This window comes from Phalangium opilio, unplaced genomic scaffold (assembly GCF_054372755.1).
Source record: "Phalangium opilio isolate 3A_F unplaced genomic scaffold, DU_Popi_V2 ptg000082l_1, whole genome shotgun sequence".
Lineage (NCBI taxonomy): Eukaryota > Metazoa > Arthropoda > Arachnida > Opiliones > Phalangiidae > Phalangium > Phalangium opilio.
Genome location: NW_028324189.1, coordinates 2,846,630 through 2,869,710, shown reverse-complemented (window position 1 = coordinate 2,869,710; position 23,081 = coordinate 2,846,630). Strand labels below are relative to the sequence as shown.

The following is a 23,081-nucleotide window of genomic DNA, read 5'->3' as shown; positions in this document are numbered from 1 at the left end:
ATTATTAAGAATTATCTATGTGGGTTTTATGGGCCGGGCTTGAGACCTTAATATCCGTCACGTGTCATCATTCTGGTTGGTAGCAACGGGAGGTCAGGCGTGCGTATTAGTGTAGCTCCTCCCACAAAATTCGCCTAGATACGTAGAGAAAATGGTTACCCAATAATTCTTATTAACTGTATGAATTCCTGTAACGGTTTATAATTCATTGTTGATCCCTTTATTTTGGCATAGATTAATTAATATGTTTAATAATCATTAATATATTTTTAAAATCGCTTTCAATCATTCATTGATATCATTAACAACGTTCAAGGCGGATTCTCTTAATTTCTTTCAGCCTAAAATGAATCAAACAATGCTGTAAGTAAAACTATTTCAAGAACTGACCTAATTAATTTAAGCGTCTAACCATGGATAAAGAATGCGCGTGCGGAAATTTGCTTTCACGCTATAGGATCGGCAACTCCCTATCTCGAACGGCAGCTTATTCTGTATATACTCTGTTACAACATCGGTTGTCAGCACGCGCAAAGCTAGGTCTCTATGTAATCTAGCCTTGCGCGTGCTGACAAGAGACAAAAAACTTCAGGATCTTCAGGATTTAAAATCGTTTAAAATATCCTGAAGTTTTCTGTCTCTTGTCAGCACGCGCAAGGGTAGATTACATAGAGACCTAGCTTTGCGCGTGCTGACAACCGATGTTGTAACAGAGTATATACAGAATAAGCTGTCGCTCGAGATAATAATAATAATAATAATCTAAGCTTGGTCTATGAAGGGATATCCACACTAAGCCTGTGGCTTGTTTACAGGTGGGTCCCTTTACAATGCATAGAGGGGTGGTGGCTAGCCCCTATGCCACAGCTAACCTACAGCGCTCTATACTAACTATTACCGTTAACCTCAGCAAGTTTTGATGGAAAGGAGAAACCGGGTTAGACCGCGGAGGAAAACTCCTTTTACCAAGCGGGGAGAGAACTTGCAAACTCTACGCAGAAGGATTTGTTTCCAGATTTTTACCCGGTGCCACAGTCCGGGATCGAACCCGGGATCCTCTTGCTGCGAGGCGAAAGCGCTAACCGCTACGCCACCCCACTTCTAGGGAGTTGCCTATCCTGTAGAGTGAAAACAAATTTCCTAACGCGCATTCTTCATCCATGGTCTAACCATTTGACCAAAATGAAAGTCTATGATAATTAAAAAATAATAAGCCTAACCAAATCGCGCGTGATAAGCGTCACGCGCGCTTTGAAGAATAATAGACATTCGTTGGCTTAATGGTTTAATCAAGAAGTGATATCTATAGTTTATTAGGGGAGAAGGTATAAATTCGCCACATTTCCATCTTTATCTCCAGTTCAAACGTTGGTCCGGAGTTAACCCCCGCTTCTAAATTACAACCATTACAATTCATTGGTTCTTGAAAACTCACGTCAGCGCGACGCGAATGACGAAAATTAGTCATATTTTCCGACTGAGGAGTGGCGAAATAGCCCGGCCTCCTTTTACATCCCCCTTGTATTTTGTAGGGGGGACTGGGACAACGGCGCGCGAATACTTAGGCATCTTTCTCCCTAATAAACTAGATATCACTTCTAGGTTTAATCTAAGAGTGGAGTTAAATACCTTTCTCAAGTATTATTGTTGTATTTTATTTTTTCTACACGTTGAATTTATAGACAAAGGTCAACAAGTGCCACCATTGACCTGAAGAGACAAAGAGAAGTTTTGTACGTCCACAGTCCGAAAATAACGGTAATGTAAGGCTAGCCAACAAATATTTCGAGGTCTAGACTGTAAGACGTTGATTCTAATGTGCGAACTTTGATTTTTTATTCTTTACGTAATTTAGCCAACGGAAATATTTGGATATATTGGCGGTTTCCTAGGAGTTTGGTTAGGTTTATCCGTACCTCAAATACTCAACGCTCTTGAAATTTTTATAAAAAGAGCTAAAATACTCAAGCAAGAAGGCCGAAGTTCCAGACAAAGCCTTCAAAGCGATTCAGGTATAGAAAGAGACACGGGAAATGGAACTTTTCCAATTTAGTTCACGCGTTAAGGTGTATGAACCGTAATAGTTTCTGTACGGCTATTAAATTTGACCTAGAAACCCTTAATTTAATGAGTGTTTCGAGCGTTTAATTTTACGGCTAATTATATATAAATTTATAATTAAGATTTGTCCGGCCGGGCTTATCTTTCGTTTTGTTAAAACATAGTTACGCTCCTAATTGCGTCACTTATTCTGAAATATTTGGCGAGATAAGTGCACGGTTTTCTACTTTCTACGAATGAATATTAAAACAGACACAACTCTCTGTTCAAACTACATAACGATAAATATTAAAAATAAACGTTTGAAGATTATGATTTTCATTGCAGGTCATTCAGTGCGCAAGAAATCCCAAATAAGATTCATTAAAGTCCGAAATACTTCAAAGAATCAATGTAAATCTGATGAAAGATTTCATTATAACTATCCATCGATACAAAATCAATAATACTCCTTCGAAATTCGAAAATTAATTGTATAAAACTACAATATGTCTCGTTAATTTCGGCGACTTTGTAAAAATTTGTAAACTATATTAAACACGAGTTATTTATAGTTTTGTTTATTTTTGAGCTGATCCGCTTTAAATGTTCTCTTGACATTCTGGCATCGTTCAGCTTTTGAGAACAGATGTACAAGTCTTTGTGATGCCCCAGATATCTGTTAAACAAGTCAGGGTCTATGGTAAAACGCAAAACCAAATCGCTAAGCCTTAACGAATTTTTTAATTAAAAACGAACTTTAATTTAGCTTAACTCTATTAATCTATAGAAAAACGTAACTTTGTCGTAAAATTCCAACACCTGAAAAGTGAAGAGTAACTAAGATAACAACTCAACGAAGGGATTAAGATGTCCTTGTGATTAACTGTCAAAAAAATTATATATATTATATAATTCCGTAAACCAGTTCATCGTCAAGCATTGAAGATCATGGCGGTATCGGTAAGAAGTCATCATTTAGTGAAAGAACTTAGTTTAATGAGAAAATTTATATTGGAATGTAATAAAGACGAGTTTAATCTCTTAACCAATCCAAATGTAAGTTTAAACTTTCTTGAAATACCATATTTTTTTTACTTTAAATTATAAAAATAAAATTGCATATATTTAATTTAGGGCATTATTAATTTGGGAACCGCGACGAACGGTATAACACGTGATATACTGGAAAATAAGGTATAAGTAGTAGTAAGGTTATACTTATAGATAAAAACTTTTAACTAACATATTGAGTAGCTGTCCGATATTTCAACTTTCAACTACAGAGAGGATGACGGTTTTGTTAACTATTACGAGGACCATGGAATTCCACGGTAAATTCCAACATTCTTAATTTATTTAGGTAAATTAAGAGTTTTATAATAGTTATCTATCACGAATAGTTTGCAGAAAGCAGCTTCGGCCTTCGTTAATGAATTCTTTCGACCCTCAACTCCTGTTATACCCGATAATGTAAGAACATTGATATTTTTGTATAATTAACATAATAAACAATAGATATGAAGTTTTATAATTTATTTATTATGTTATAGTTTATGTTTGGAACCGGTGCTATGTCATGCATGGACGTTCTGTGCCATTTGATTGGAGACCCAGGAGGTATTTAAAATTTAATCTTCAATACAATATGATTAATAAATATAAATTCATTTAGATTTGATTTTATCACCGACCCCTATATACCCGATTACGGCATTAACCATAAAGAATCGCGCACAATTACGATTATGGCCGCTTCCCTTGACCAACAAGGTGAAAACCATAACCTAGAAAAAGCAATTAGGCCATACTTAATCAATATTTTCTTCATAGGATAATTTTAATTTAACTGTCGAGAAACTGGAAAACGTCTACAATGAAGCGATAAAAAATGTAGATATAAAAATATTGATGTTCAATTATTCATTATAGAATTAATTTTAAAATTTATTAAACATTTTTCAGGGCAAAGTTTGCGGAGTTCTTTTAACAAATCCAGGGAATCCAATTGGAAATATTTTTAGTTCGAAAACTTTGCGTGAAATATTGGATTTTTGCACGAGGTATCGTCATATTTTTAATTACGCGCAAATACCTTAATTGTAACTTAACGCTAAAAATTAATTTTAGCAAAAATATTCACCTATTAATGGACGAGACTTACGCGAATTGTATTCACGATGAAAACGCGAAATTTGAAAGCATTTTATCGTGTCCGAAAGCCGCGGAAATGGATAACGTTCACGTTATCTACGGATTTAGTAAAGTAATTGATATTTACCATTTAAATTTCTTATGGGAATAATAGGAATTATAGGATTTTATAGGAGAAAAGTGTTTTTACAAAAAAATATAGGACTAAAATTACTCATATACAGGCCTAAACTATGTAGAAAAATAACAAATTGGATTTTACTTTGAAAAGAGGAGCTTAATTAAAATATAATATATATAAAAATCCTGAGCTACGCAATTTCAGTGTCTAGTCAAATGTGATCTAATCTTGATAAAAAAGCTAAATTTTGATAAATGAGAGGCTAAAATATACGAAAACTCCGACTAAGTCAAAAATATAGGATATTATAAGACCTTTCATGAAATAATAGGAATTATAGGACCACTGGGCTCCAATATTATAATATTCTTAAAAACCTATAAGTTGTTATTCACAAATCGAAATTTCTTACAGGACTTTGGTCTTACTAGCTTTCGAGTCGGAATGATTCATACAACGAACCAAAATATTATAACAGCTTACAAATCGTTATCTCCGTACCAAGCAATACCGAAACCTATCATGAACACCATGTCAAAAATACTGGAAGACGCTGGTAAATTGAAAGAGATTCTTCATCAAAAGCCGATGTAGGATATATTTTCTTTCAGATTTCGTCAGATACCTCTTACAACAAAATCGGCAACGTCTATCAAAGGCGTATCGATTTACCAGCGACCATTTAAAAGGAATCAAAGTGGATCACCTGGAAACGCCGGCGGGGGTATTTCTATGGATGAACTTGAGCCGAGTATGAAGAAAATTAAATTCTAGTTCCTTTGAAAAATCATTTTGACCTGGTGGTATTTACTATTTTATCCTAGTTTTGCCGACCTATAACCTCGACCGAAACAGAAATGCGACTCTTTCAGAAATTATTCAAAGAAGAAAAGCTTTATATAGTTCCTGGGTCGCAATTCCTAGGGGATGAACCAGGATGGTTCAGACTTACTTTTTCAAAACCAACGCAAGATTTGGAAAAAGGTGATAATACATTTTAACGAAAAACATCTCTTAAGGAAAAATAAATTTACTCTCAAAAATATGTTCTGCAGGATTGAACAGACTTGAAGCAGGACTGAACAGTTGTTAAAGATATTTTCAGTATTATTTGAAGTAACTCTTTCAAAAGGACAGTTTTCTTTCGAGTTTTATCATAAAATTTTCAGTTCTTGGTCTTTTTACGAAAATTACGTCTTTTTACACCCACTACACTTTTTTTACGAAGGGATGTGTCTACACCAAGCCTTGGGCTTGTTTTATAGGTGGGTCCCTCTACAATGCATAGAGGGGTGGTGGTTAGCCCCTACACTAACTCTTACCGTTAATTTGTGATTCACAATATATGCCTAATCATTTCAATAAATAAATAATAAAAAAAGTGTAACACAAGTCTTTTTTATAATTTAATAAAACTTCAGGGAAACTTCGCTTCACTTCACTTCAAAGGTTAATACGGGGTATTACATCAAGTATTCGCGAATGAGTGATTATGATGAAAGACAAGCTGTAATGAATCTTAAGTGATCTCCAGACATAAAATTTATGTACAGATTTTTTTATATATAATGATTGAATACATCTTTGAGAAAGACATCTTTAATGACACGAAAAGCGTTTTACCTCAAGAGCCTCGTGGTTCCCGTTATGGTTCCGAAGTTCAAAAACTAGGCTAACGCCTACGCAAGTACACCTACATGTAACTTGTGAATCAATAACGCTCTAGTTATGTCTTGATGACATTTCCAATAAAATAAAAATTGCTTCGAAAATAGATCCACTTTTTTAAGTAGCAGAATTTGTTGTTATTTATTATTTACTATAACACCATATAAAGTTAATAAAAAACAAAACGAAATTGTTTTAATGACTAGTAGTCTTGTTTTTATTGATTTTTTTAACAGCGTTACAGTCTCCTCCATATTTTTTATTTATCTATAAAAACCACTAATTAACTTTTGTTAATAACAAATTATTATTCTGTCACAATATAAGTCTTGATACATTATTTTTTTAATAAGTAGATTATCTTCAGAACCGTTATATAATTAGTGATAACCATTTGTATTAAATTGTTAATATTCCCAATACAATATAGATTAATTTTAAACGTTAATTAGTATTTAATTAAAACTACTGGGTTTAACAACTAGTTTATTCTTAAAGAAAAAAAACAAGCCAATTTAATTTGTAAAACTTTCAAATTTAATTAATACCTACATACGTATAAATATCGAACATTCTTGTTGTAAAGGTGAAAAAATAAAGTAAAATAAATGAAACCTGGATTTTTAATTTTTAAAAAAGAAATTTTAGTGGCTTCATTATTTAAAAGAGTTTACAAATATAAAAGAATAGAATTACAAACATTTGGTTGTTTCTCGTTTCATTGTGTTTAAAGCGCATATATTAAAAATCCCACACAATTATTTATTTAAATATTTTTATAATGATGCTTTTTTTGGGGTACGTATTAAATTTGGTAGAACTTTTTGGTATTAGTATCATTTTATTACTACAGTACGAACAATATACATCCTGAGAGTACGGGTTTAATTATTTATAACTAAAAAATAGTATTTGTTAAATTGTATCTATGTTTTTTTCCCCAACGATTAAATTATTAATTAGGAAAACGCCCTAGTATATTTCAAATATTTTAACATGATTCAAATACTCATCTCCTATAAAAACTTTAACATTAATTTCATCCCATTATTTTTCCTTAATTAATTTACAGCTTTCAAAAATTAATGTTGGATTATTTTCTAATTTTTAATATCCGATTCTTCCCAACCTTCGCTGGCACCAGCCATATGGTAATGTCGTTTTCGAAGACCAGCTAACCTAACTCTTTCTTTCACCAATGAATTTTCCAATTCCAATACTCGTACTTGCGATTCCATTTCTAAAAGCTTGGCTTGGTGAAGAGTTAGCTTTGAGAAATCCAACACTTCAGTTTCTTCGATCAGTTGTGCGCATGATTTGGCTGTTGCAACAACGTTACCGGTGGAATCCGTCACGCTACGTGAAGCTGTAGATAGGTTTTTCAATTTTTCACTGCCTCTTTCGGCTTTTACTTTGGACGCTACGACTAATTGCGCAGTTGCCGCTGCAATTTCTTGAGAGGCAACAACCAATTCTTCAAATTTGGCGTTTCCCATTACAACCTTGTCCGCAGCGTCAACCAAAAACTTTGCTGATAAACCGACTACTTTCGCTGCTGAGATCAGCCCTTCAGTCCATCGATGATTTCGATTGTAAAATTCGGTTACGGAAGCTGACCCTCGTCCGTGATTGGTTATTTCCTCTTGTAAATCGCGGGATCTTTGTACTAGTATTCTAATAGCTTGCATCAACGTGGTGCAAGCGTCCAAGATTTTTCCATTAACCTCCAATTTAATGCCAGAATCTCCTTCTTTGGTTTTTGACAATAAATCCGCAATTCTTTGGGCTGCTTCCTCGATGGCTCTGTCCATTTCCGCCAATTCTTCGCCTACCATATCACCCAATTTTTTCTTGTCATCGCCTGACATATTGGGTATTAGCTGCTCAGTCATGGTTGACAAGGTATCCAGTTTAAGGTATATTTCAGAGATACACGTTCCGGTATCTCCTTTATGTTTTACAGTATCCAGGACCTTTAAAACGTCACTGCCAAATTTTTTACAGAACAGGGCTAGTTCCTCTCCTTGTTCGATATTGGGTGAGGCTTGAGAAGTAGTTTTTCCACAGAGTAAAACGACTCCAACGTGGTGGCTCATGGGACCAACCGTTCTAAGTAGCGTCTCAATTTTTAAGTTGTCCTCTTGAAAAACTTCGCATCCCTCTTTGAAATATCCCAAAGATTTCTTCAATGTTTCGATTTGATGGAGTAAGTATTCTGGTGTACAATTAACCATAGATATTGTCGGGTTGTCAAATTCTCCTAGGGCATTTTCAACCACAACTCCATCTTCCGTTAACGCGTCAACCAGTAACTTCCACTTGGCTTCGGTCTCTCTTTCCTTCCAAGTTTTTAGTTCAGAGTCGAAATTACTTTTAGCATTGTTGATATCGAGTTCCAAATTCTGTTTCTCGTTTTTCAAATCTTTCAACATCTGTTCCGTTAGCTCCAAAGTTGTCTTTAGACTTTGTAGTTGGTCAGAAATGTCTTTGTTTTGTTTCTCCAATAGGTTCTTGTCATCGATAAGAGATTTGAGTTTATCTTCGGAGCCTTTAGAGGAAGTTTGGAATTTCTCAACAACTAGGTTTTTCTCGTTCTCAGAAATCCTAAACTTTTGCTCTAATTCTCGATGAGCTTGTTTCGAATCTTCCAACGTGGCTTTAGCGCTGGCCAGCTGTTTATCAGATTCAGCTTTTGTGCGAATGAGAACAATATGTTCTTCTCGTAATTTCCCATATATTTCTTTCATCTTTTGAAACTTCTCCTCCTGGGCTTTAGCTTTTTCAGCTAATTTCGCCGCGTCTTCCGAATCAATCACGGCGTCTCTTTCTTGCGTCAACTGCTCATTTTCATTCCTAAGCTGTTCAATCAATTTTTCATGTTCAGCGCATTGATCCTCGCTAATTTTTAGCCTTTTCTTCAAATCATTTACGACGCGTTCGTACTCGACTTTGGCTTTTTGAAATTCCAAACGCAGCTCTTCCAATTCCCTGACTAACTGATGAATAATCCTGTCTTTCTCCATCAACTGTTCGTTCAAAAGATGATTCGAAGGAACCGGAGACGACGCTACACTGTCCCTGTCATTCGAACCAAAGCTGTCATCAAATTTAACAGGACTGACGGCGCTAACGTCGACTAAATTCATGTCAACAGTGTCTTCCGGGCCATCGGATTGAGCTGGCTCGTGTAGAATTACAACCGGGCTTATATGAGAGCTCAAATCTGAACTGATTAGGAAGTTCGGTGGGTTTTCCGGAAGTAGAGGTACTTGTATTAAATACTTGAAATACTGAAGATTACTGGAGCTCAGATAAAATTGTTGAAGTTTTTTGTACTGATTGAGAAATCGGTCGCGATGACCGACGAGCGTGTCTGAAGGTAGAGACGAATGCAGTTTAAAGAGTAGTTTCACCGTGTAGTCGTAAAGGAGACTGGAATCTTGAATGCACGGTATCAGAGGAGCCAGACGGCATTGACCAGAATTTGTCATTGAATTGGATCGCGACATATCCAGCGAACCAAATACGGCTATTTGAAGGTGTAATATCTCATCCATATAATCGAACATTTCGCAGCTGAGTTGAAAATACACATTGACATCTCTTTCGGCAATATCATCTAACTGTTCATCGGTGACTTGCAAATTCCCAGGGAAACGAGGGTTTCTTCTATGAAAATCCAATTTAGCTAGGAGTAGCTTGCAATAGCAACCGATTAACTTCCCATATCCATCTCGCAGTAAACCCCAAAGTTTTTGCAATTCCGCTAAAAACTTCTTATTTCGGTAAGTGTCTTCAAATGCATTGGGATGTCCTTCGCGGAGTAATTTATGAAGGACGTGGCAAAATTTCCAACATACAATAGGGTTTCCTTGCAAAGGTAAACGTAGCACGACTGACCAAAATGTTCTAGCCCCCTTTTCTTGAAAAGAACCAATAATGGCACTTCTAACGTGTTTTTCTTTGACAGGCGTTTCTTGAGTGTTTATAGCCTTGGCCAATGATACACTCTGAGCCCGTTCAAAATTTTCCCGTTCAGTCTCAACTGTAGAGGCTTTCCTTTGCGTTAAAACTTTTGGAAGCGACAGTGATGACATTTTTTTTTCACCAGTATTCAATAACTTAACTAGGCATAAACGTAATACTAAACAAAACCGTTTAACTGATAAAAACTAAAACTCAATATAACACTGTCCCTGATTACTACATATAAATGCTAAAAGGGTTTATAGTTCTATAACAGTTCGATCGCACCACTGCCTAACGCTGCTGGTCCAAGAAACTATGATTGAACCTTTAGAGAAAAATTGTTTTGGTTGTGTAAACAACTTTAAACAACAAAACGTTTCCACTGATATTAAACTCCAAAGGAACAAGTTAAGGAAGGGCTATCAATTCATGCAAAAAATGTTACGGTAGGTTTAACACGAAGGAAAATTCCGAAGCAAAAAGAGGGAAACCACGCAGCAGTCATTCGCTATGCTACTTCCCACTTCCACTAGGAAATACAATTTCCTGTCTCTACTAAAGTGCTAATTATAAAACACGCCAAGCATTTATAAACAATAAACACCGGTTCAATAATAGAATATCACGTAAAATGACATTCATTAGATTAATAGGGCAGTGCCATAAAAAACAATCTTATATAATGATATAGTACACCATAACTTTACAGTGCGCCAGTGTAAGCTAATAGCTTAAAGCTATTGAAGCTACAAGACCAAGGCTTAACTATATAAAGTTAAAATTTGCTGACGTGCCATACATTTAAATGTATGTTAACAAAAATACGCGTACCAAGCTGCCAGTCGAACAATCTAAACTTAAACTAATATTATTTATACAAATATATAAACACTTACTTAAGTAATATGTTACGAAACTTGAAGTTTGAGAATCGCATCCTTTAATATTTCTCGTACCCGACTAAGTAGGTAGGCTCTAGCCTCTATAACGCTACAGCGTACTGAGCGTAGTCTGTACATGTACATGTATGCGTATATTTTTCGGTATATAGGTCTTATGTGATCGATGCTTTCACGCCATCTGCCGCTTATAGAATGCACTAAAAAAGAATCTCTACGTGGGCGCGCTCAATGCTATCTTCCCATAGAGTGTAATTCAGTCAAACCCAGAGAGCTGCTGTAACTCAATATACTTTGTTATAATAAATACATAGAACTTTTTCTGTAAAAACCGTGAAACATATTTTATTAAAATTGATAACTACTTTATATTTCGAGTACGAAATACTATTTTTGATAAAATTTAATGTGATTAGTATTATTTGGGCTCCTAACTTTATATAAGTGTCAGTTGCTAAATAAATTTTGATTTCACAAGGTTTTTCCCATGTTAAATTACTTTTTATTGTTTTAAACTTTTGTAATCATACATTTTACAAATTGTATACTCTTATGTCAAAATTTTACTTATTAGTTAATCAGTATCTCGAATTCATAGGCGGAGTATAGTTCCTGCCAGTTGCAAAAAAGATGTTGCCTTTAAACATACTGGAATAAAGTGACTCCGTCGTTTCGAATTGAACCACGTTCATGCCGCTTGTTTCTTTGCTACCACCTACGCAATAAGCTCTAATCTTTAGATAGTTAAAGAATTTCTCAACTGTTTTACGAAAATGGTCGTGTATCATCCCGTAGAAAAAGGGGTTGAGAACGCAGTTGGAGAAACGTAGAAGAACCAGGAAGTAGCGAAAACTGACCATTTTATGATTCACTTGATACTCGCTCATCCCCACCATCCAGTTGTAAACCACTGCAGGAAAACGACATACGAAAAATAAAGCCACAAGACCCATCAAGACGCGAATTATCTTCTTGTATTTGTGCTGTTTCTTATCCAACTGACTGGGCGTTCTGGCCGCATTTGAAGACCATAAGAAGAAGCTTAGATAAAAGTATCCGGTGGTGACCACGATGCATAGTGGAATGAAAACAATGGAGGGCAGAATGTAGATGTAGTACTTTGTTAGATAATCCGATTTAAAGACGGCGCTGTCGAAGAAACAAACTTTGACCTTTTCGTACTTGTACTTTTTAACACCATCCTCTCCACACAGCTCTGTTCTAGGGTCAGCGTATTCCTCTTTTAGATTAAACGTAAGTAAGTAGACTATATTCAACGAAGCCGAGATGACCCACGATATCATTATGGCCAAAGCTGATATTCCACTGTACTTATTAGGCGGTTGAGGTCCAATCTTGCAAGCCCTTACAACTGCAACGCATCTTCCCACAGCGATGCAACACAGCGTCAATGAACTGGCAAGGTTGGTCGTACTAATGAGGAATGGCAAAACTTTACAGGATATCTCGCCAAGTTCCCAGAACATATTGAACATCAGGTTGTTCATTTCGAGCGGGTACAGTACCAACGTGTGCAGTACGTCACTGACAGCCAGAGACAGTAGCGTGTAACTGGTGGTTTTCTCGATTTTAAGGAAATGGTAAGCAACTTTTGCGCAAGTCACGTTGCTAATGAGGGATAAGATCAGTAGCAATGTAAACAAGCAAGTCAAAATCGTACGAGTGACCAAGCCGACTTTCTCCTCAGGTTTCGTCCAGTGATTTTCGTAATACCCGCATTTCGCTCCTAGAAGGAGTTCTCTGAATAAGAATAAGGTCACGTCATCGTTTATCGGACGAGTGGGATCAAAATCAATCAATTTCTGTTTCGATTCATTTTTCAGTTCCAATTCAGATACGAGAGCTAAATTGCAAATTGCGTTTAAGCCGAAAGAAGTGAAATCAGTGACGTTAATGTTGCACTTCTTCATGTTGTGACGATCCCCAAGACTGTCAAGATGGAATTATTTAATGCGATAATATCTAAACTTATTACCCTTTTAACTATAAGACACTTTTAGAACAGATGGTCACTAATTGTTTAAGATAGCGATTTTTATCAGGAATGTTCGAGTAGGCTTTCTATTCTCAATGATTTAATCGCGTAGCAGCTTAAATAACCAGATGTACGATAATTTTATTTATGTCTAAAATTATTATTAGATGTTAATTAAGCATAAGACTACCAAGAAATTAACAATGAAATTCCCAAAATACTTCTAGCCATTGTAGAAGTAATTAAAAACTCCCATGATTTAATTTTTGATTGCGGAACTTTATGTAGATGTCTTAAACCAACAAGGAACTAACGAAAGAAAATCCTATGTACCTATCACCTTATTTTAAAACGGTATAGCAGTAGTTTACATTTTCCTATATCCATAATTATAATCATAAATTCATAAAATAGGGTCATAAAGATTAATGGAATAAGCAAGATAGTCTTCACTAACTCTTCTAGGGAGCGTTGCGGTGAACTTCTTAACTACTATACAACATAAATGTTAAGGTGACATAATTTACCACCTATAAAAAAGATTTATTAACAAAGCAAACAACACCCATATGTATAAACTTCAATATTGTTATCTGAAAAACTTCGAAAAGAGGTTTTAAGTTAAACCAGCTCCTTAGTTAGACAGCTAATGAACTTAACGACGAAGGAAATGGATTCCCACTTTGCGTTCTTGAATTCACGCGAATTGTCCAATTTAACTCCGGACAATTTCTCTCAATGGAATTACAGCGATTTTACACCAATCTGGGGACATGTTCCACCTTGGGAAAAAGCTATAAAAATCACGGCATTCGTTCCCGTTATCGGATTGGGATTTTTCGGAAATTTGGCCATATTGTCTTTGGTTGTTTTTAAACGAGAAATGAGAACATGCACTAATATGTTCATAATGAACATGGCATTAGCCGATTTACTCACTAGTGTTCTATCAACGTGGATTTTCTTGATTGGTGATTTTAATCAAAACTACGTTCTTGGTAGTTTTTTTTGTAAGGCTGGTGGATTTATTCAAGGTAAGATATTCTTTGTAAATATCGACGAGAAAAATTTTGATTCAGTATAAGTACTTACCATAAGTTCGTGAGATATGTTCCATAAGTAAGACACTTCCTATGTTTTGTAATGCTAGAAACTTACTGAGAGCTAGCCCGAGAACGACGAGAGAATTGACTACACGCGGTTTTGCAGTCCATCTTCCTATTTTGTGTGTACTAAGTCTTTGACAGCGCGTGACCAGGCGTAGCTTCTCCTACATCACTTCATGACAAGCTTTCAGTAACCAGTAACAAACTTATGGAACATATCTTATAAACTTATGTACTTACTTATTGTAATAATAATAATGGTACAGCGTCGTATAAAAACCATCAAACGTTACTCAATTCAATGTTCTAAATTAGGATTCATTTCGCAAATCACAACTTCACATAAAAACAAAAGCAAAGCGATTTGCTTCAGTACATTTGTATCGATTCTCAATTTCGTGTCCCTCTAGATAAAATCTTCCCATCAATAATCATAAACTAGTTACATTTCTTTTCCCATTTATTTATTTATTTATTTTTTATTGGTATACGCAACGCAGTGACCTGCTTGCTCTCGAGCGTATTTTCGTTGATGGTCATTTCGATGGACCGCCTACTGGGTATCGTTTTCCCATTCACGAAACGATTGACCAGAAGGGTCGGTATCTTTATCATCTTACTTATTTGGATCGCTTCCGCCGGTTCGGGATACCCTTTGATCCATTGGAGGTTTTACAATGAAAGAATATGGAATGATTACGTAGAAGTAAGTTAATTAGAAAAATTAAGTATTATTTGTTTGTTATTTTCCCTTGTGTAATAAAAGGTAAAATTGTGAAAATAGAGAAACACGTATCTTATCCATTTAATTATTATTTTTTGCGATATTTCCCAAAAAAACCTGAGCGTTATTGAATCATATATTTTAGAAGATAAACGTTACGTGACCGGCCTCTTCAAATTAGTGATTATTCTTTGTTGATCCACGAATTCATCCTTATACGCCTATAACCATGAACCAATTCGTGTTACTAAGAATATTGAGGCACTTAGATTAGAACACTTCATCAGGCTCAAACAGGTCTTATATGATGAATGTTGCAAGTATCATAGGGCCAAGAATTTCTTAGTAACGTGAATGCATTCTCAGTATAATAAAAACCAAGTGGAGCTATCTTATTTTTGATTTGAGTGTAAGGTATTACTGGTCATCGTTCCCCCCCTTTAAGTCACGCGTCTATGGTCGTTATTCACGGAAGATGAGTTCCAAAGCTCGCGTGTGATAAGAGAAAACAGCTGGTGTCTGTTTACCACTTTTGGAGAAAAAATGAAAAGAGAAAGGTAGAAAAGCCAAGAGGCCCGCTTCTCTTGAAATTGAGCTCAGGAACGCGTTGCCAGACAGAAAAAAGGATAGAAAACTCTTTGCCTTTCATGCCTGAATCAATTCCCTTGATATTTTGTTAAAATTGAAAGTGAATGTTGATATATAGACTATCGCTCGTACCAAAATATAGCTCCATTTTAAACAATGGGTAGTTTTCGTTTTATTGCTATTGCTAACTCTCAGCAACGTTTAATAGCGTACCAATAGCTCATGGTAATCAGTGTATCCTTAATTATTCTTACGCTGAACTTATTTCAATAATATTTCAGAAATTCTGCACCGAAGACATGATGGAACTTAAATACTACTGGTTTACCATATTAGTACTTCTCTTTTATCTTCCATTATGCATCCTAGTTATAGCTTATACATTCATCATACTACAGCTGGATAAATACCAGAGCAAACTGACCAACTGCTTCAGTCCAGCCAAACTGAATCGGAAAAGAAGAGTAATTGCCCAATTCTTTTTTATTTATTGAATGAAAAATTACTTAATTTTCTTTTTCAAATAGATTCTACGAATGTTATTTCTGTATCTACTTTGCATTATTATTTGTTGGCTCCTTTTTCAAGTGTCTATTTTTTATCGGTATTACAACGTCCAAGAATCATTGGGACCGGTTAGGACTATTTTATTTATTTGAAAACAATAAATAGGCTTAACATACTAAAGTTTCTCAGGCATTAACAAGTTAACGTCTAACCAAAAGCATTTCCTATTTAGGATGGTAAACAAATACCACCATTTAAGACTATTTTATTTATTCGAAAACAATAAATAGGCTTAACATACTGAAGTTTCTCAGACATTATCCTCCAGAGACAAGTTAAGGCCTAATCCTAAGAGAGTACGTGAAACCATTTCCTATTTAGCATGGTAAACAGATACTATAGCGAGCTAGTGACTGACACATCTATTATCGAAAAGTGTAGGGATTAGGCTAGTAATAGAAACCAAACTTCTTTCACTAGCTAGAGAAAAAAAACCCAAAACAAATCACTTCCTAAACTAATAAATCACAGACGACAAGCTCTTGCAAACATCCAGGCCTACATTTATCTTTTCTTATTCCCCGTTGCCGATTATTATATCTTTGCGGTGACACGATGGCTTTGTATACGTAGCTTCCTGACTGGTTCGGACCTTTCCACTTCGTCGCCTATTTCTTGGCTTACTCGAACAGCGCCATAAACCCGATTCTCTACGGGATATGCAACCAAAACTTCCGAAAAGCCTTCTTCTCAATGCTTCCGGTGGGCTATCAACCCACCAGTCTCTCTCCCAGCAATGATAACAGGCGATCAGTTCCTCCGATGCGTCTTTCTTTAAGACCTGATGGCAACGAACAAAGAAATTCTTGTCACATGTGAAGAATATTGTAGTCCCCTCCCAAAGGAACAGAGAGAAAAAATCCACTATTTATTAATGAATATTGGACTTGTACAAATAATAAATAAATTAATTAAAATACTGTGTAAACATTTTGAGGTTTTTATAAAATGGAAATCAATCCAATGTGAACGTTTATTTTTCGTCGCAGACTAAATCGGTTAAAATAAATACGCTTTTAAAAACTGAGGCACTAGAAGACTGTAGGGATTTTGATAAAACAAATTTTGAAAATATTTAGACAACCACAGTTAAGTAATTAATTTTTTTGTTCTATTTTTGTTATGAAGCGTATCCGGGAATCACTCAACTATAATGCTAACCGGGACATCCGAAATGAATCAAATATCTGGTGACATGAATCAAAACGTTTTTTTTCGAAGACTGAATTGGAGAGGTCTTTGAACCCGATATAAATGTTACCTCGTCGTCTCTCGAGAATTAATGTATAAAATTAGTTCTTTCAGATTCTGTAGGCTTCAAATATACCAAAATGGAATCGAAACCAAACGTTTGCTTAAGTAATAGTAAAGTAACGTCTGGGAAAAATCCAACTAAGATGCATAGAGAGAGATACCGACGTCAAAGACTTTGTCAATATAAATTAATTCAAAAATGAATTTAAAAAGATACTAAAGTAGTTTATTTTTAATAACTACATGTATACATGAAATATCGCGCTGTGATAAATTTGAAGTGAAAACAAAAAGCGATACTGAAGAATTTATATTTCTTTCAACGTTGAGATCGTGCTTTAGTACCAGCCATGGTGTCCGTGCCATCCACCATGAGAACCATGTCCTCCACCATGAGATCCGTGTCCTCCTCCATGAGATTTGTGTCCTCCACCATGAGATCCGTGTCCTCCACCATGAGATTTGTGTCCTCCGCCATGGGATCCGTGTCCTCCACCACTACCTCCATGCTTCTTCGCTTCCTTTCCTTTATGACTCCATCCACTCTTGCCACCGTAGCTATAACAATTTCAATTCCATTTTATTATAATTACGAACTTCTAAAGTTTCTGCTTATTTTAGTTTTACCTTTTGCTGCCTCCGGTGCTCCAGCCAACTTTATGTCCACCGGCTTTACCATGATGACCATGTCCGCCATCGTCGCCGCCACCGTGATGCTTGTGACTCTTGTGGCTTCCTGACCCATGTCCTCCGTGTCCGTCATCTCCATGGTATTTGTGGTTCCAAGCCTTTATTTTGCCATCGGGACCAGATTCGTGACCGCTATGCCCCCCACTGTGACTTCCGTAGCTTCCTGAATCACTGTGGCTCCATTCGTTACCTTTGCCTTTTCCGCCTCCACCACCACCTCCTCCTCCATGATGAACGCTTTCATCTTCATGTTCAGTACCCTCTCCTTTACTATCGTCATCATCTTCGTTTTCCGAGTGAACGTGGAAGTTTGAACCTTCAGCTTCGGACAATTCCATCTCGTCGTCAAATTCGTCGGCCAATGTTAGGGCAACGAAGACCCATAGGATCGTGATAATTATCTGTAATTATATATAATTTTAAATATAGCTTTAAAACTGCTTAGGTATTTCATCCTATCTAAGATCTAAGGGTGTATAACTGAAGCGAAAACATTTTAAAGTAACCATTCCCCGCGCTGTATCATAGCCTTGAGACCTATTCGGTTTAATAAAGGTTGAATTCCAGTATAGCAACATTAAATAATCGATGTGGAAAGTTTCTACGATGGCCATGAAAGTTTTTGATCCCGCTCCAAGAAGTCTCAATGCACACCGGAAACAATAGTAATTTCGTCTGGAATTCTTTATCTTTCTTTTTCATTCATTTTTACGGGTTTCTGCTCTCTAAGGATTTGTCAATACTTCTCTTTCGCGGCGGATGAAATTTCCCAAAAGACAACCGTTGAAGTCAGTGAGAGAAATATCCCGAAGCCTCTAAGAGGACAAGCCTTCATTTTAACTGACATTGTTTGTTTTTGTTCAAAGAATCTAAGTAAACTTTGGGTTTGGGAATTCCCTGGTAATTTTGAAAAGGAACTTTATATCATAACACTTTAGACGATAGAGAACTCACCGTTGTTTTCATGGTTCTTCGATGATCGCAAAGTTTTCAATGACTTACCATCACCTTGCAGTGTACTTTTATAGAAAACCGGACACGCTCGGCTCACTTGAACCAATTTAAAATTAATAGAACAGTGTTTTTTTCATCGGTTTTTATTGACAACAATAGCACCTGGAAGTGAATCCCCTAAACCAGAATGGAAACCACTTTCCCGTTTTTGGTATGTATTGGTATGAAAAACTTCTTCATTCACACTATTGTGGTGTTGATATCGATTTTAGTGTAACTTTCTTGATGGTACGAGATTGTCGGTGGTTCAAAAAAAAAAAAAAAACTATTCTCTTTCAGTTTATTCCCCAAATAAGAAATCACTCGGACGTGTCGAATCGAAGCTGTCTCATTTGGTTTTTAAATAAAATTGTTAAATTTAAAGTTGGATTTCTGTTTTTGTGTGTTTGCAATTAAATAAACAAAATTATTTCTGTTTATTTTAGCTTTAAGAATAATTGAAAAAAAAAAATCTTTTTTTTTTTTTTTTTTTTGCTCTTTGTCCGGGAATGGCTAGGGGCATGGTGCCATAGAGCCATGTAATTACGTTAATTTAAGTGGTGTTGAGGTATTCCAATAGTTTATGCTGTTAATACTGTAATTTAATGAAAGTAAATGAGAGTTATATGAAATTAAAGATGCCGATCTATCTAAAACAGTTTAACCTTTCAAAACTACAAACAATAGATAAATTCTAATATTAATTAATATTAGAAATTTCAAATTATAATTATCAGTTTTTAAAATTAAAATTTGGCGCTATAAAGCGTTTGCAAATTTCAACTCCAGTATAAACTTCACTACTCCAAGTTCTCCAATATTGTATTCCGAGGAATCGTCTGCTCTAGTTTCTGAAGCTTAACACGTGCTTTGTGTGTACGGTGTGTTGCCCTTTGTTTAGGGTTTGTGCGGGTTTATGTAACTTTGTAAAGTTTAATTAAGTAATATAATTTTATTTTAATTAAATTTGCGTAGTTTAAAGTGTTTTTAAGCCTTGAGTAGTTTTATCCGCTCAGTTATGGATGAAGGAAACAATTTAACTGTAGTGGATAATGACTTAAAATCGCCTGAATCTAGTAGTTGTAACTCGCAGTTAACCGAAATAGACATAAAACCTGATACAAACACACTAGTTAAAATTAATTCCGAAGTACAGGAAACTATTGTCGAACAGTGTGAAAATGTGTCTAATACTGCAACCAGTGATAATTGTGTGACCCCAACCATTCAAATGGATTCACCCATTAAATCTCCTGAACAATTGAACAACATTACATCTCCTGAACAATTGAACAACATTACATCTCCTTTTGTTGTCAAAATTAAAGAAGAACCATTTAACTTGGTCGATTATGATACAGATGGTACAACGGATGAAGAAAATGATGATGGTATAAATAATGAACAGGAGAAAACACCCATTGCCACCACCATTCCTTCTGTTGTTCAAAACACTATTATAACTACTGATAATTCCAATGCAAGTTTATCTGGCTTAACTGAACCTGAAAAAACCGTTCCTCCTCAATCTGATATTACTGTCCTACCCCTTCCCGCGTTTATCCATGATTATGGACGGAAGGAGAGCTCAGATTCTTCTGATTCTGAATCAGATTCTTCCTCAGATTCAACTGAGACAATTTCATCAGATGATAGTAGTGGCTCATCAGATAATAATTGGTAAGTTTTTTTGTTACATTCTGTTACCCCAAAAAGACCAAAAAAATTTACAACACTATAATGTTTCATAAAATATCAGCGTAATAATTGAAAAGCCCAAAAAATCTGATAATAAACCCCAAAAGAAACAAAATAATTGGAATTCAAATCGAACTCAAGGAGAATTAGCGTTGGAGGTTAGACTTAATGGCTATAAACTTAACTATTTTATTTCATTTATATAAAAACGAGGTAATTTATATTAAGGACCTACCACAAATTGAAGATTTGTACATAACGGTACCCGAAAAAGATATAACACATATTGGAAAGGTTTCTAGTATTGTACAAACACAAGGTAAACACTTGTGTGCTGTAACAAGAAGTGATATCTAGTTTATTAGGGAGAAGGTTAAAGATGCCTTAGTATGCGCGCGCCATAGTCCCAGTCCCCCTTTCAAAATACAAGGGGGGGGGGCGTAAAAGTAGGAGACCGGGCTATTTCGCTGCCTCTCCTCAGTCGGAAAATATGACTGTAATTTTCGTCATTCGCGTCGCGCTGATGTGAGTTTTCAAGAATCAATGAGATACTGGTGGTAATTTAGAGGCGGGGATTAACTCCGGACCTACTATAGATAGTTTTCACACATGGAGGATTCATACCATTTACACCAGGAAGCCGGGCTGCCTGGAGGACAAAAGCAGACGAATTTTTGTCCGCCAGATAGCCCAGCCTCCTGGTGTAAATGGTATGAATCCTCCATGTGTGCAAAACTATCTATACGTTTGGACTGGAGATAAAGCTAGATTATAAATGTGGAGGCGAATTTAAACCTTCTCCCTAATAAACTAGATATCACTTCTTGGCTGTAATAATACCACACAAAAGTTACTTATCATTGTATTATAGTAATTGTTCAGACATTTGAAAATCAGAGAGCGTTAGATTTGGATACAGTGTTATTTTTAAAAGATGGAACGCCATTAGGCCAAGTATTTTTATAATTATAATAATTTAATTTCCGGATCTATTAACTCACAAAACATAATTTACATGAAAGGTATTTGATGTTTTTGGTCGTGTGGCGGCCCCATTTTATTCCGTTCGATTTAATTCTGAAGATGACATTAAAAATAAGGGGATTGAAGTAGGGTGCGACGTTTTTTGTGCACCAACTCACGAAGAAGTGACAAAATTTGTCTTTACTGAAAAATTAATGATGTAATTAATACATTTCATCCAAGTTTTAACGAAGTAATGTTAAAACTATGTGGTTTTTTTTTATTAGTCAAAAGGGTTCTGACGCGTCATGGAAAGATAATAATGAACCACCTGAAGAGGTTCACTCGATATTTTCTTTTGAAATAAGAACTAATTAAATCTAATTCAAAATTTTACTAATTAATATAATTTAGTTATTGGAATTTTCCGATGATGAACAAGAGAAAATGCACAAAATGAAATTAAAAGCTAAACGCAAGGGGATTGATATTGATGAGAATGATATTCAAATTGTGCATAGCAACGTTACAAGTGCAAAAAGTAATTTTACTTACTTATCTTTAATTAACATTAAAGGACTTCTTAAACATTCCATGATTTTAGATCGAAATCCAAGAAACCAAAGAGGTTCACGTAACAGACCATTAGTTCGACCTAACAGGTTTAACGCCCCAACACCTGATTTAAATTCGACCAATGGTCAGACTTCACAGTCTAGTATACAACAATGGGATAATTTTTATCATCCTGATAATAATTTATCCAATCAGCAAAGTAGTTCAGGGTTTGAACAACAACAACAGAATCAATGGCGTCAAGGGCAGCAATACCCACCTCCGAATAGCTATCAGACCGGACCACCTTTATTATCGAATCCATATGTATTTGGGGCTCCGCCCTCAATGTTTAATAATCCATACCCAAATCAGTATAATTATTCTGGAGGTCCGAGATTGAACAGTTTTAATGGTCAGAACTATCCTGGACCAAGTAGGGAGGGTCAGTTTCAAAATCCAGCATTTTGGAATAACCAACCACTTCAATCTCCTTGGTATCCTTTTGGATTACCTCCCCAAAGTTCGTTTAATCAACCTGGTCCTATTGACCAACCACAAAGAGCTGCAGCATCGCAGATTTTTAATATGTGTTTTACAAGACCACCTCCTCCACCACCATCTTTTACAAGACCACCTCCTCCACCACCACTTTTTACAAGACCACCTCCTCCACCACCACCTTAATTAAGATTCTGTATTGTATTTTTCCTTTTCATTAAATAAAACTTCTTAATGCATCGTAGACTATTTTTTTTCATTTAAAAATAAAAAAAATTCGCTCTGTAAAGAAGAATTAAAATTGACGATTTCAAAATATGAATAATTGATTTTTTCTGAATGTATTTTGTTTGGTGAAACAATCTTTAAGGCATCTTTTTAGGCATATATTAAAGATTATTTTCTGAAATTTTCATACATTTCGCACCGACCAATTTTCAGGAACACCCATATTTGTAAGTTCATACCGCCCTATGTATCTATTACTATGGTGCGACCAAGAAAATAAAAATAATTGATTTTTCAGCGTGAATTTTTTTGGGTGAAACAATCATTACGTCATCGTTTTAGGCATATATTAGAGCTTATTTTCTGA

At 35.5% G+C, this 23,081-nt stretch overlaps 5 protein-coding genes across 5 annotated transcripts; 3 read left to right on the top strand and 2 right to left on the bottom strand.

The window, feature by feature from the left end:
* The first annotated feature begins 3,261 nt into the window (after positions 1 to 3,261).
* Positions 3,262 to 6,156, top strand: LOC149650914 (uncharacterized). Its single transcript, XM_089847639.1, has 11 exons — positions 3,262 to 3,374; positions 3,444 to 3,513; positions 3,594 to 3,660; positions 3,716 to 3,813; positions 3,874 to 3,933; positions 4,006 to 4,103; positions 4,171 to 4,306; positions 4,730 to 4,871; positions 4,927 to 5,066; positions 5,140 to 5,299; positions 5,371 to 6,156. The coding sequence occupies exons 3-11, from the start codon at positions 3,597 to 3,599 to the stop codon at positions 5,406 to 5,408; spliced, it is 936 nt and encodes a 311-aa protein (XP_089703765.1). The 5' UTR covers positions 3,262 to 3,374; positions 3,444 to 3,513; positions 3,594 to 3,596; the 3' UTR covers positions 5,409 to 6,156.
* A 341-nt stretch (positions 6,157 to 6,497) lies between these two features.
* Hip1 (Huntingtin interacting protein 1) lies at positions 6,498 to 10,960 on the bottom strand. The gene is made up of 2 exons (XM_089847636.1): positions 10,849 to 10,960; positions 6,498 to 10,277 (listed from the first exon to the last, which is right to left on the bottom strand). The coding sequence occupies exon 2, from the start codon at positions 10,078 to 10,080 to the stop codon at positions 7,084 to 7,086; it is 2,997 nt and encodes a 998-aa protein (XP_089703762.1). The 5' UTR covers positions 10,081 to 10,277; positions 10,849 to 10,960; the 3' UTR covers positions 6,498 to 7,083.
* Positions 10,961 to 12,720: 1,760 nt separating this feature from the next.
* On the top strand, positions 12,721 to 16,657 carry LOC149650912 (neuropeptide FF receptor 2-like). The gene is made up of 6 exons (XM_089847078.1): positions 12,721 to 13,201; positions 13,262 to 13,881; positions 14,454 to 14,659; positions 15,547 to 15,729; positions 15,793 to 15,900; positions 16,406 to 16,657. The coding sequence occupies exons 2-6, from the start codon at positions 13,497 to 13,499 to the stop codon at positions 16,649 to 16,651; spliced, it is 1,128 nt and encodes a 375-aa protein (XP_089703204.1). The 5' UTR covers positions 12,721 to 13,201; positions 13,262 to 13,496; the 3' UTR covers positions 16,652 to 16,657.
* A 629-nt stretch (positions 16,658 to 17,286) lies between these two features.
* Positions 17,287 to 18,860, bottom strand: LOC149650911 (uncharacterized). The gene is made up of 3 exons (XM_089847077.1): positions 18,731 to 18,860; positions 17,714 to 18,177; positions 17,287 to 17,644 (listed from the first exon to the last, which is right to left on the bottom strand). Exons 1-3 carry the CDS (start codon positions 18,740 to 18,742, stop codon positions 17,425 to 17,427), a joined length of 696 nt encoding a protein of 231 aa, XP_089703203.1. The 5' UTR covers positions 18,743 to 18,860; the 3' UTR covers positions 17,287 to 17,424.
* A 764-nt stretch (positions 18,861 to 19,624) lies between these two features.
* On the top strand, positions 19,625 to 22,728 carry LOC149650910 (uncharacterized). Its single transcript, XM_089847633.1, has 8 exons — positions 19,625 to 20,449; positions 20,529 to 20,625; positions 20,696 to 20,786; positions 21,339 to 21,421; positions 21,490 to 21,650; positions 21,718 to 21,769; positions 21,845 to 21,971; positions 22,035 to 22,728. The coding sequence occupies exons 1-8, from the start codon at positions 19,788 to 19,790 to the stop codon at positions 22,670 to 22,672; spliced, it is 1,911 nt and encodes a 636-aa protein (XP_089703759.1). The 5' UTR covers positions 19,625 to 19,787; the 3' UTR covers positions 22,673 to 22,728.
* The last annotated feature ends 353 nt before the right edge of the window (positions 22,729 to 23,081 follow it).

Coding starts and splice junctions, on each gene's coding strand:
- Hip1 (XM_089847636.1), bottom strand. CDS start 10,080: ATGTCATCACTGTCGCTTCCAAAAGTTTTAACGCAAAGGAAAGCCTCT.
- LOC149650911 (XM_089847077.1), bottom strand. Junction 17,645..17,713: donor AGCACCGGAGGCAGCAAAAG/GTAAAACTAAAA, acceptor AAATTGTTATAG/CTACGGTGGCAAGAGTGGAT.
- LOC149650912 (XM_089847078.1), top strand. CDS start 13,497: ATGAACTTAACGACGAAGGAAATGGATTCCCACTTTGCGTTCTTGAAT. Junction 14,660..15,546: donor TATGGAATGATTACGTAGAA/GTAAGTTAATTA, acceptor ATAATATTTCAG/AAATTCTGCACCGAAGACAT. Junction 15,901..16,405: donor TCCAAGAATCATTGGGACCG/GTTAGGACTATT, acceptor TTGTATACGTAG/CTTCCTGACTGGTTCGGACC.
- LOC149650910 (XM_089847633.1), top strand. CDS start 19,788: ATGGATGAAGGAAACAATTTAACTGTAGTGGATAATGACTTAAAATCG. Junction 21,422..21,489: donor ATGGAACGCCATTAGGCCAA/GTATTTTTATAA, acceptor TTTACATGAAAG/GTATTTGATGTTTTTGGTCG. Junction 21,651..21,717: donor TTTACTGAAAAATTAATGAT/GTAATTAATACA, acceptor TTTTTTTATTAG/TCAAAAGGGTTCTGACGCGT.
- LOC149650914 (XM_089847639.1), top strand. CDS start 3,597: ATGTTTGGAACCGGTGCTATGTCATGCATGGACGTTCTGTGCCATTTG. Junction 3,934..4,005: donor ACAATGAAGCGATAAAAAAT/GTAGATATAAAA, acceptor AACATTTTTCAG/GGCAAAGTTTGCGGAGTTCT. Junction 5,067..5,139: donor TATGGATGAACTTGAGCCGA/GTATGAAGAAAA, acceptor ATTTTATCCTAG/TTTTGCCGACCTATAACCTC.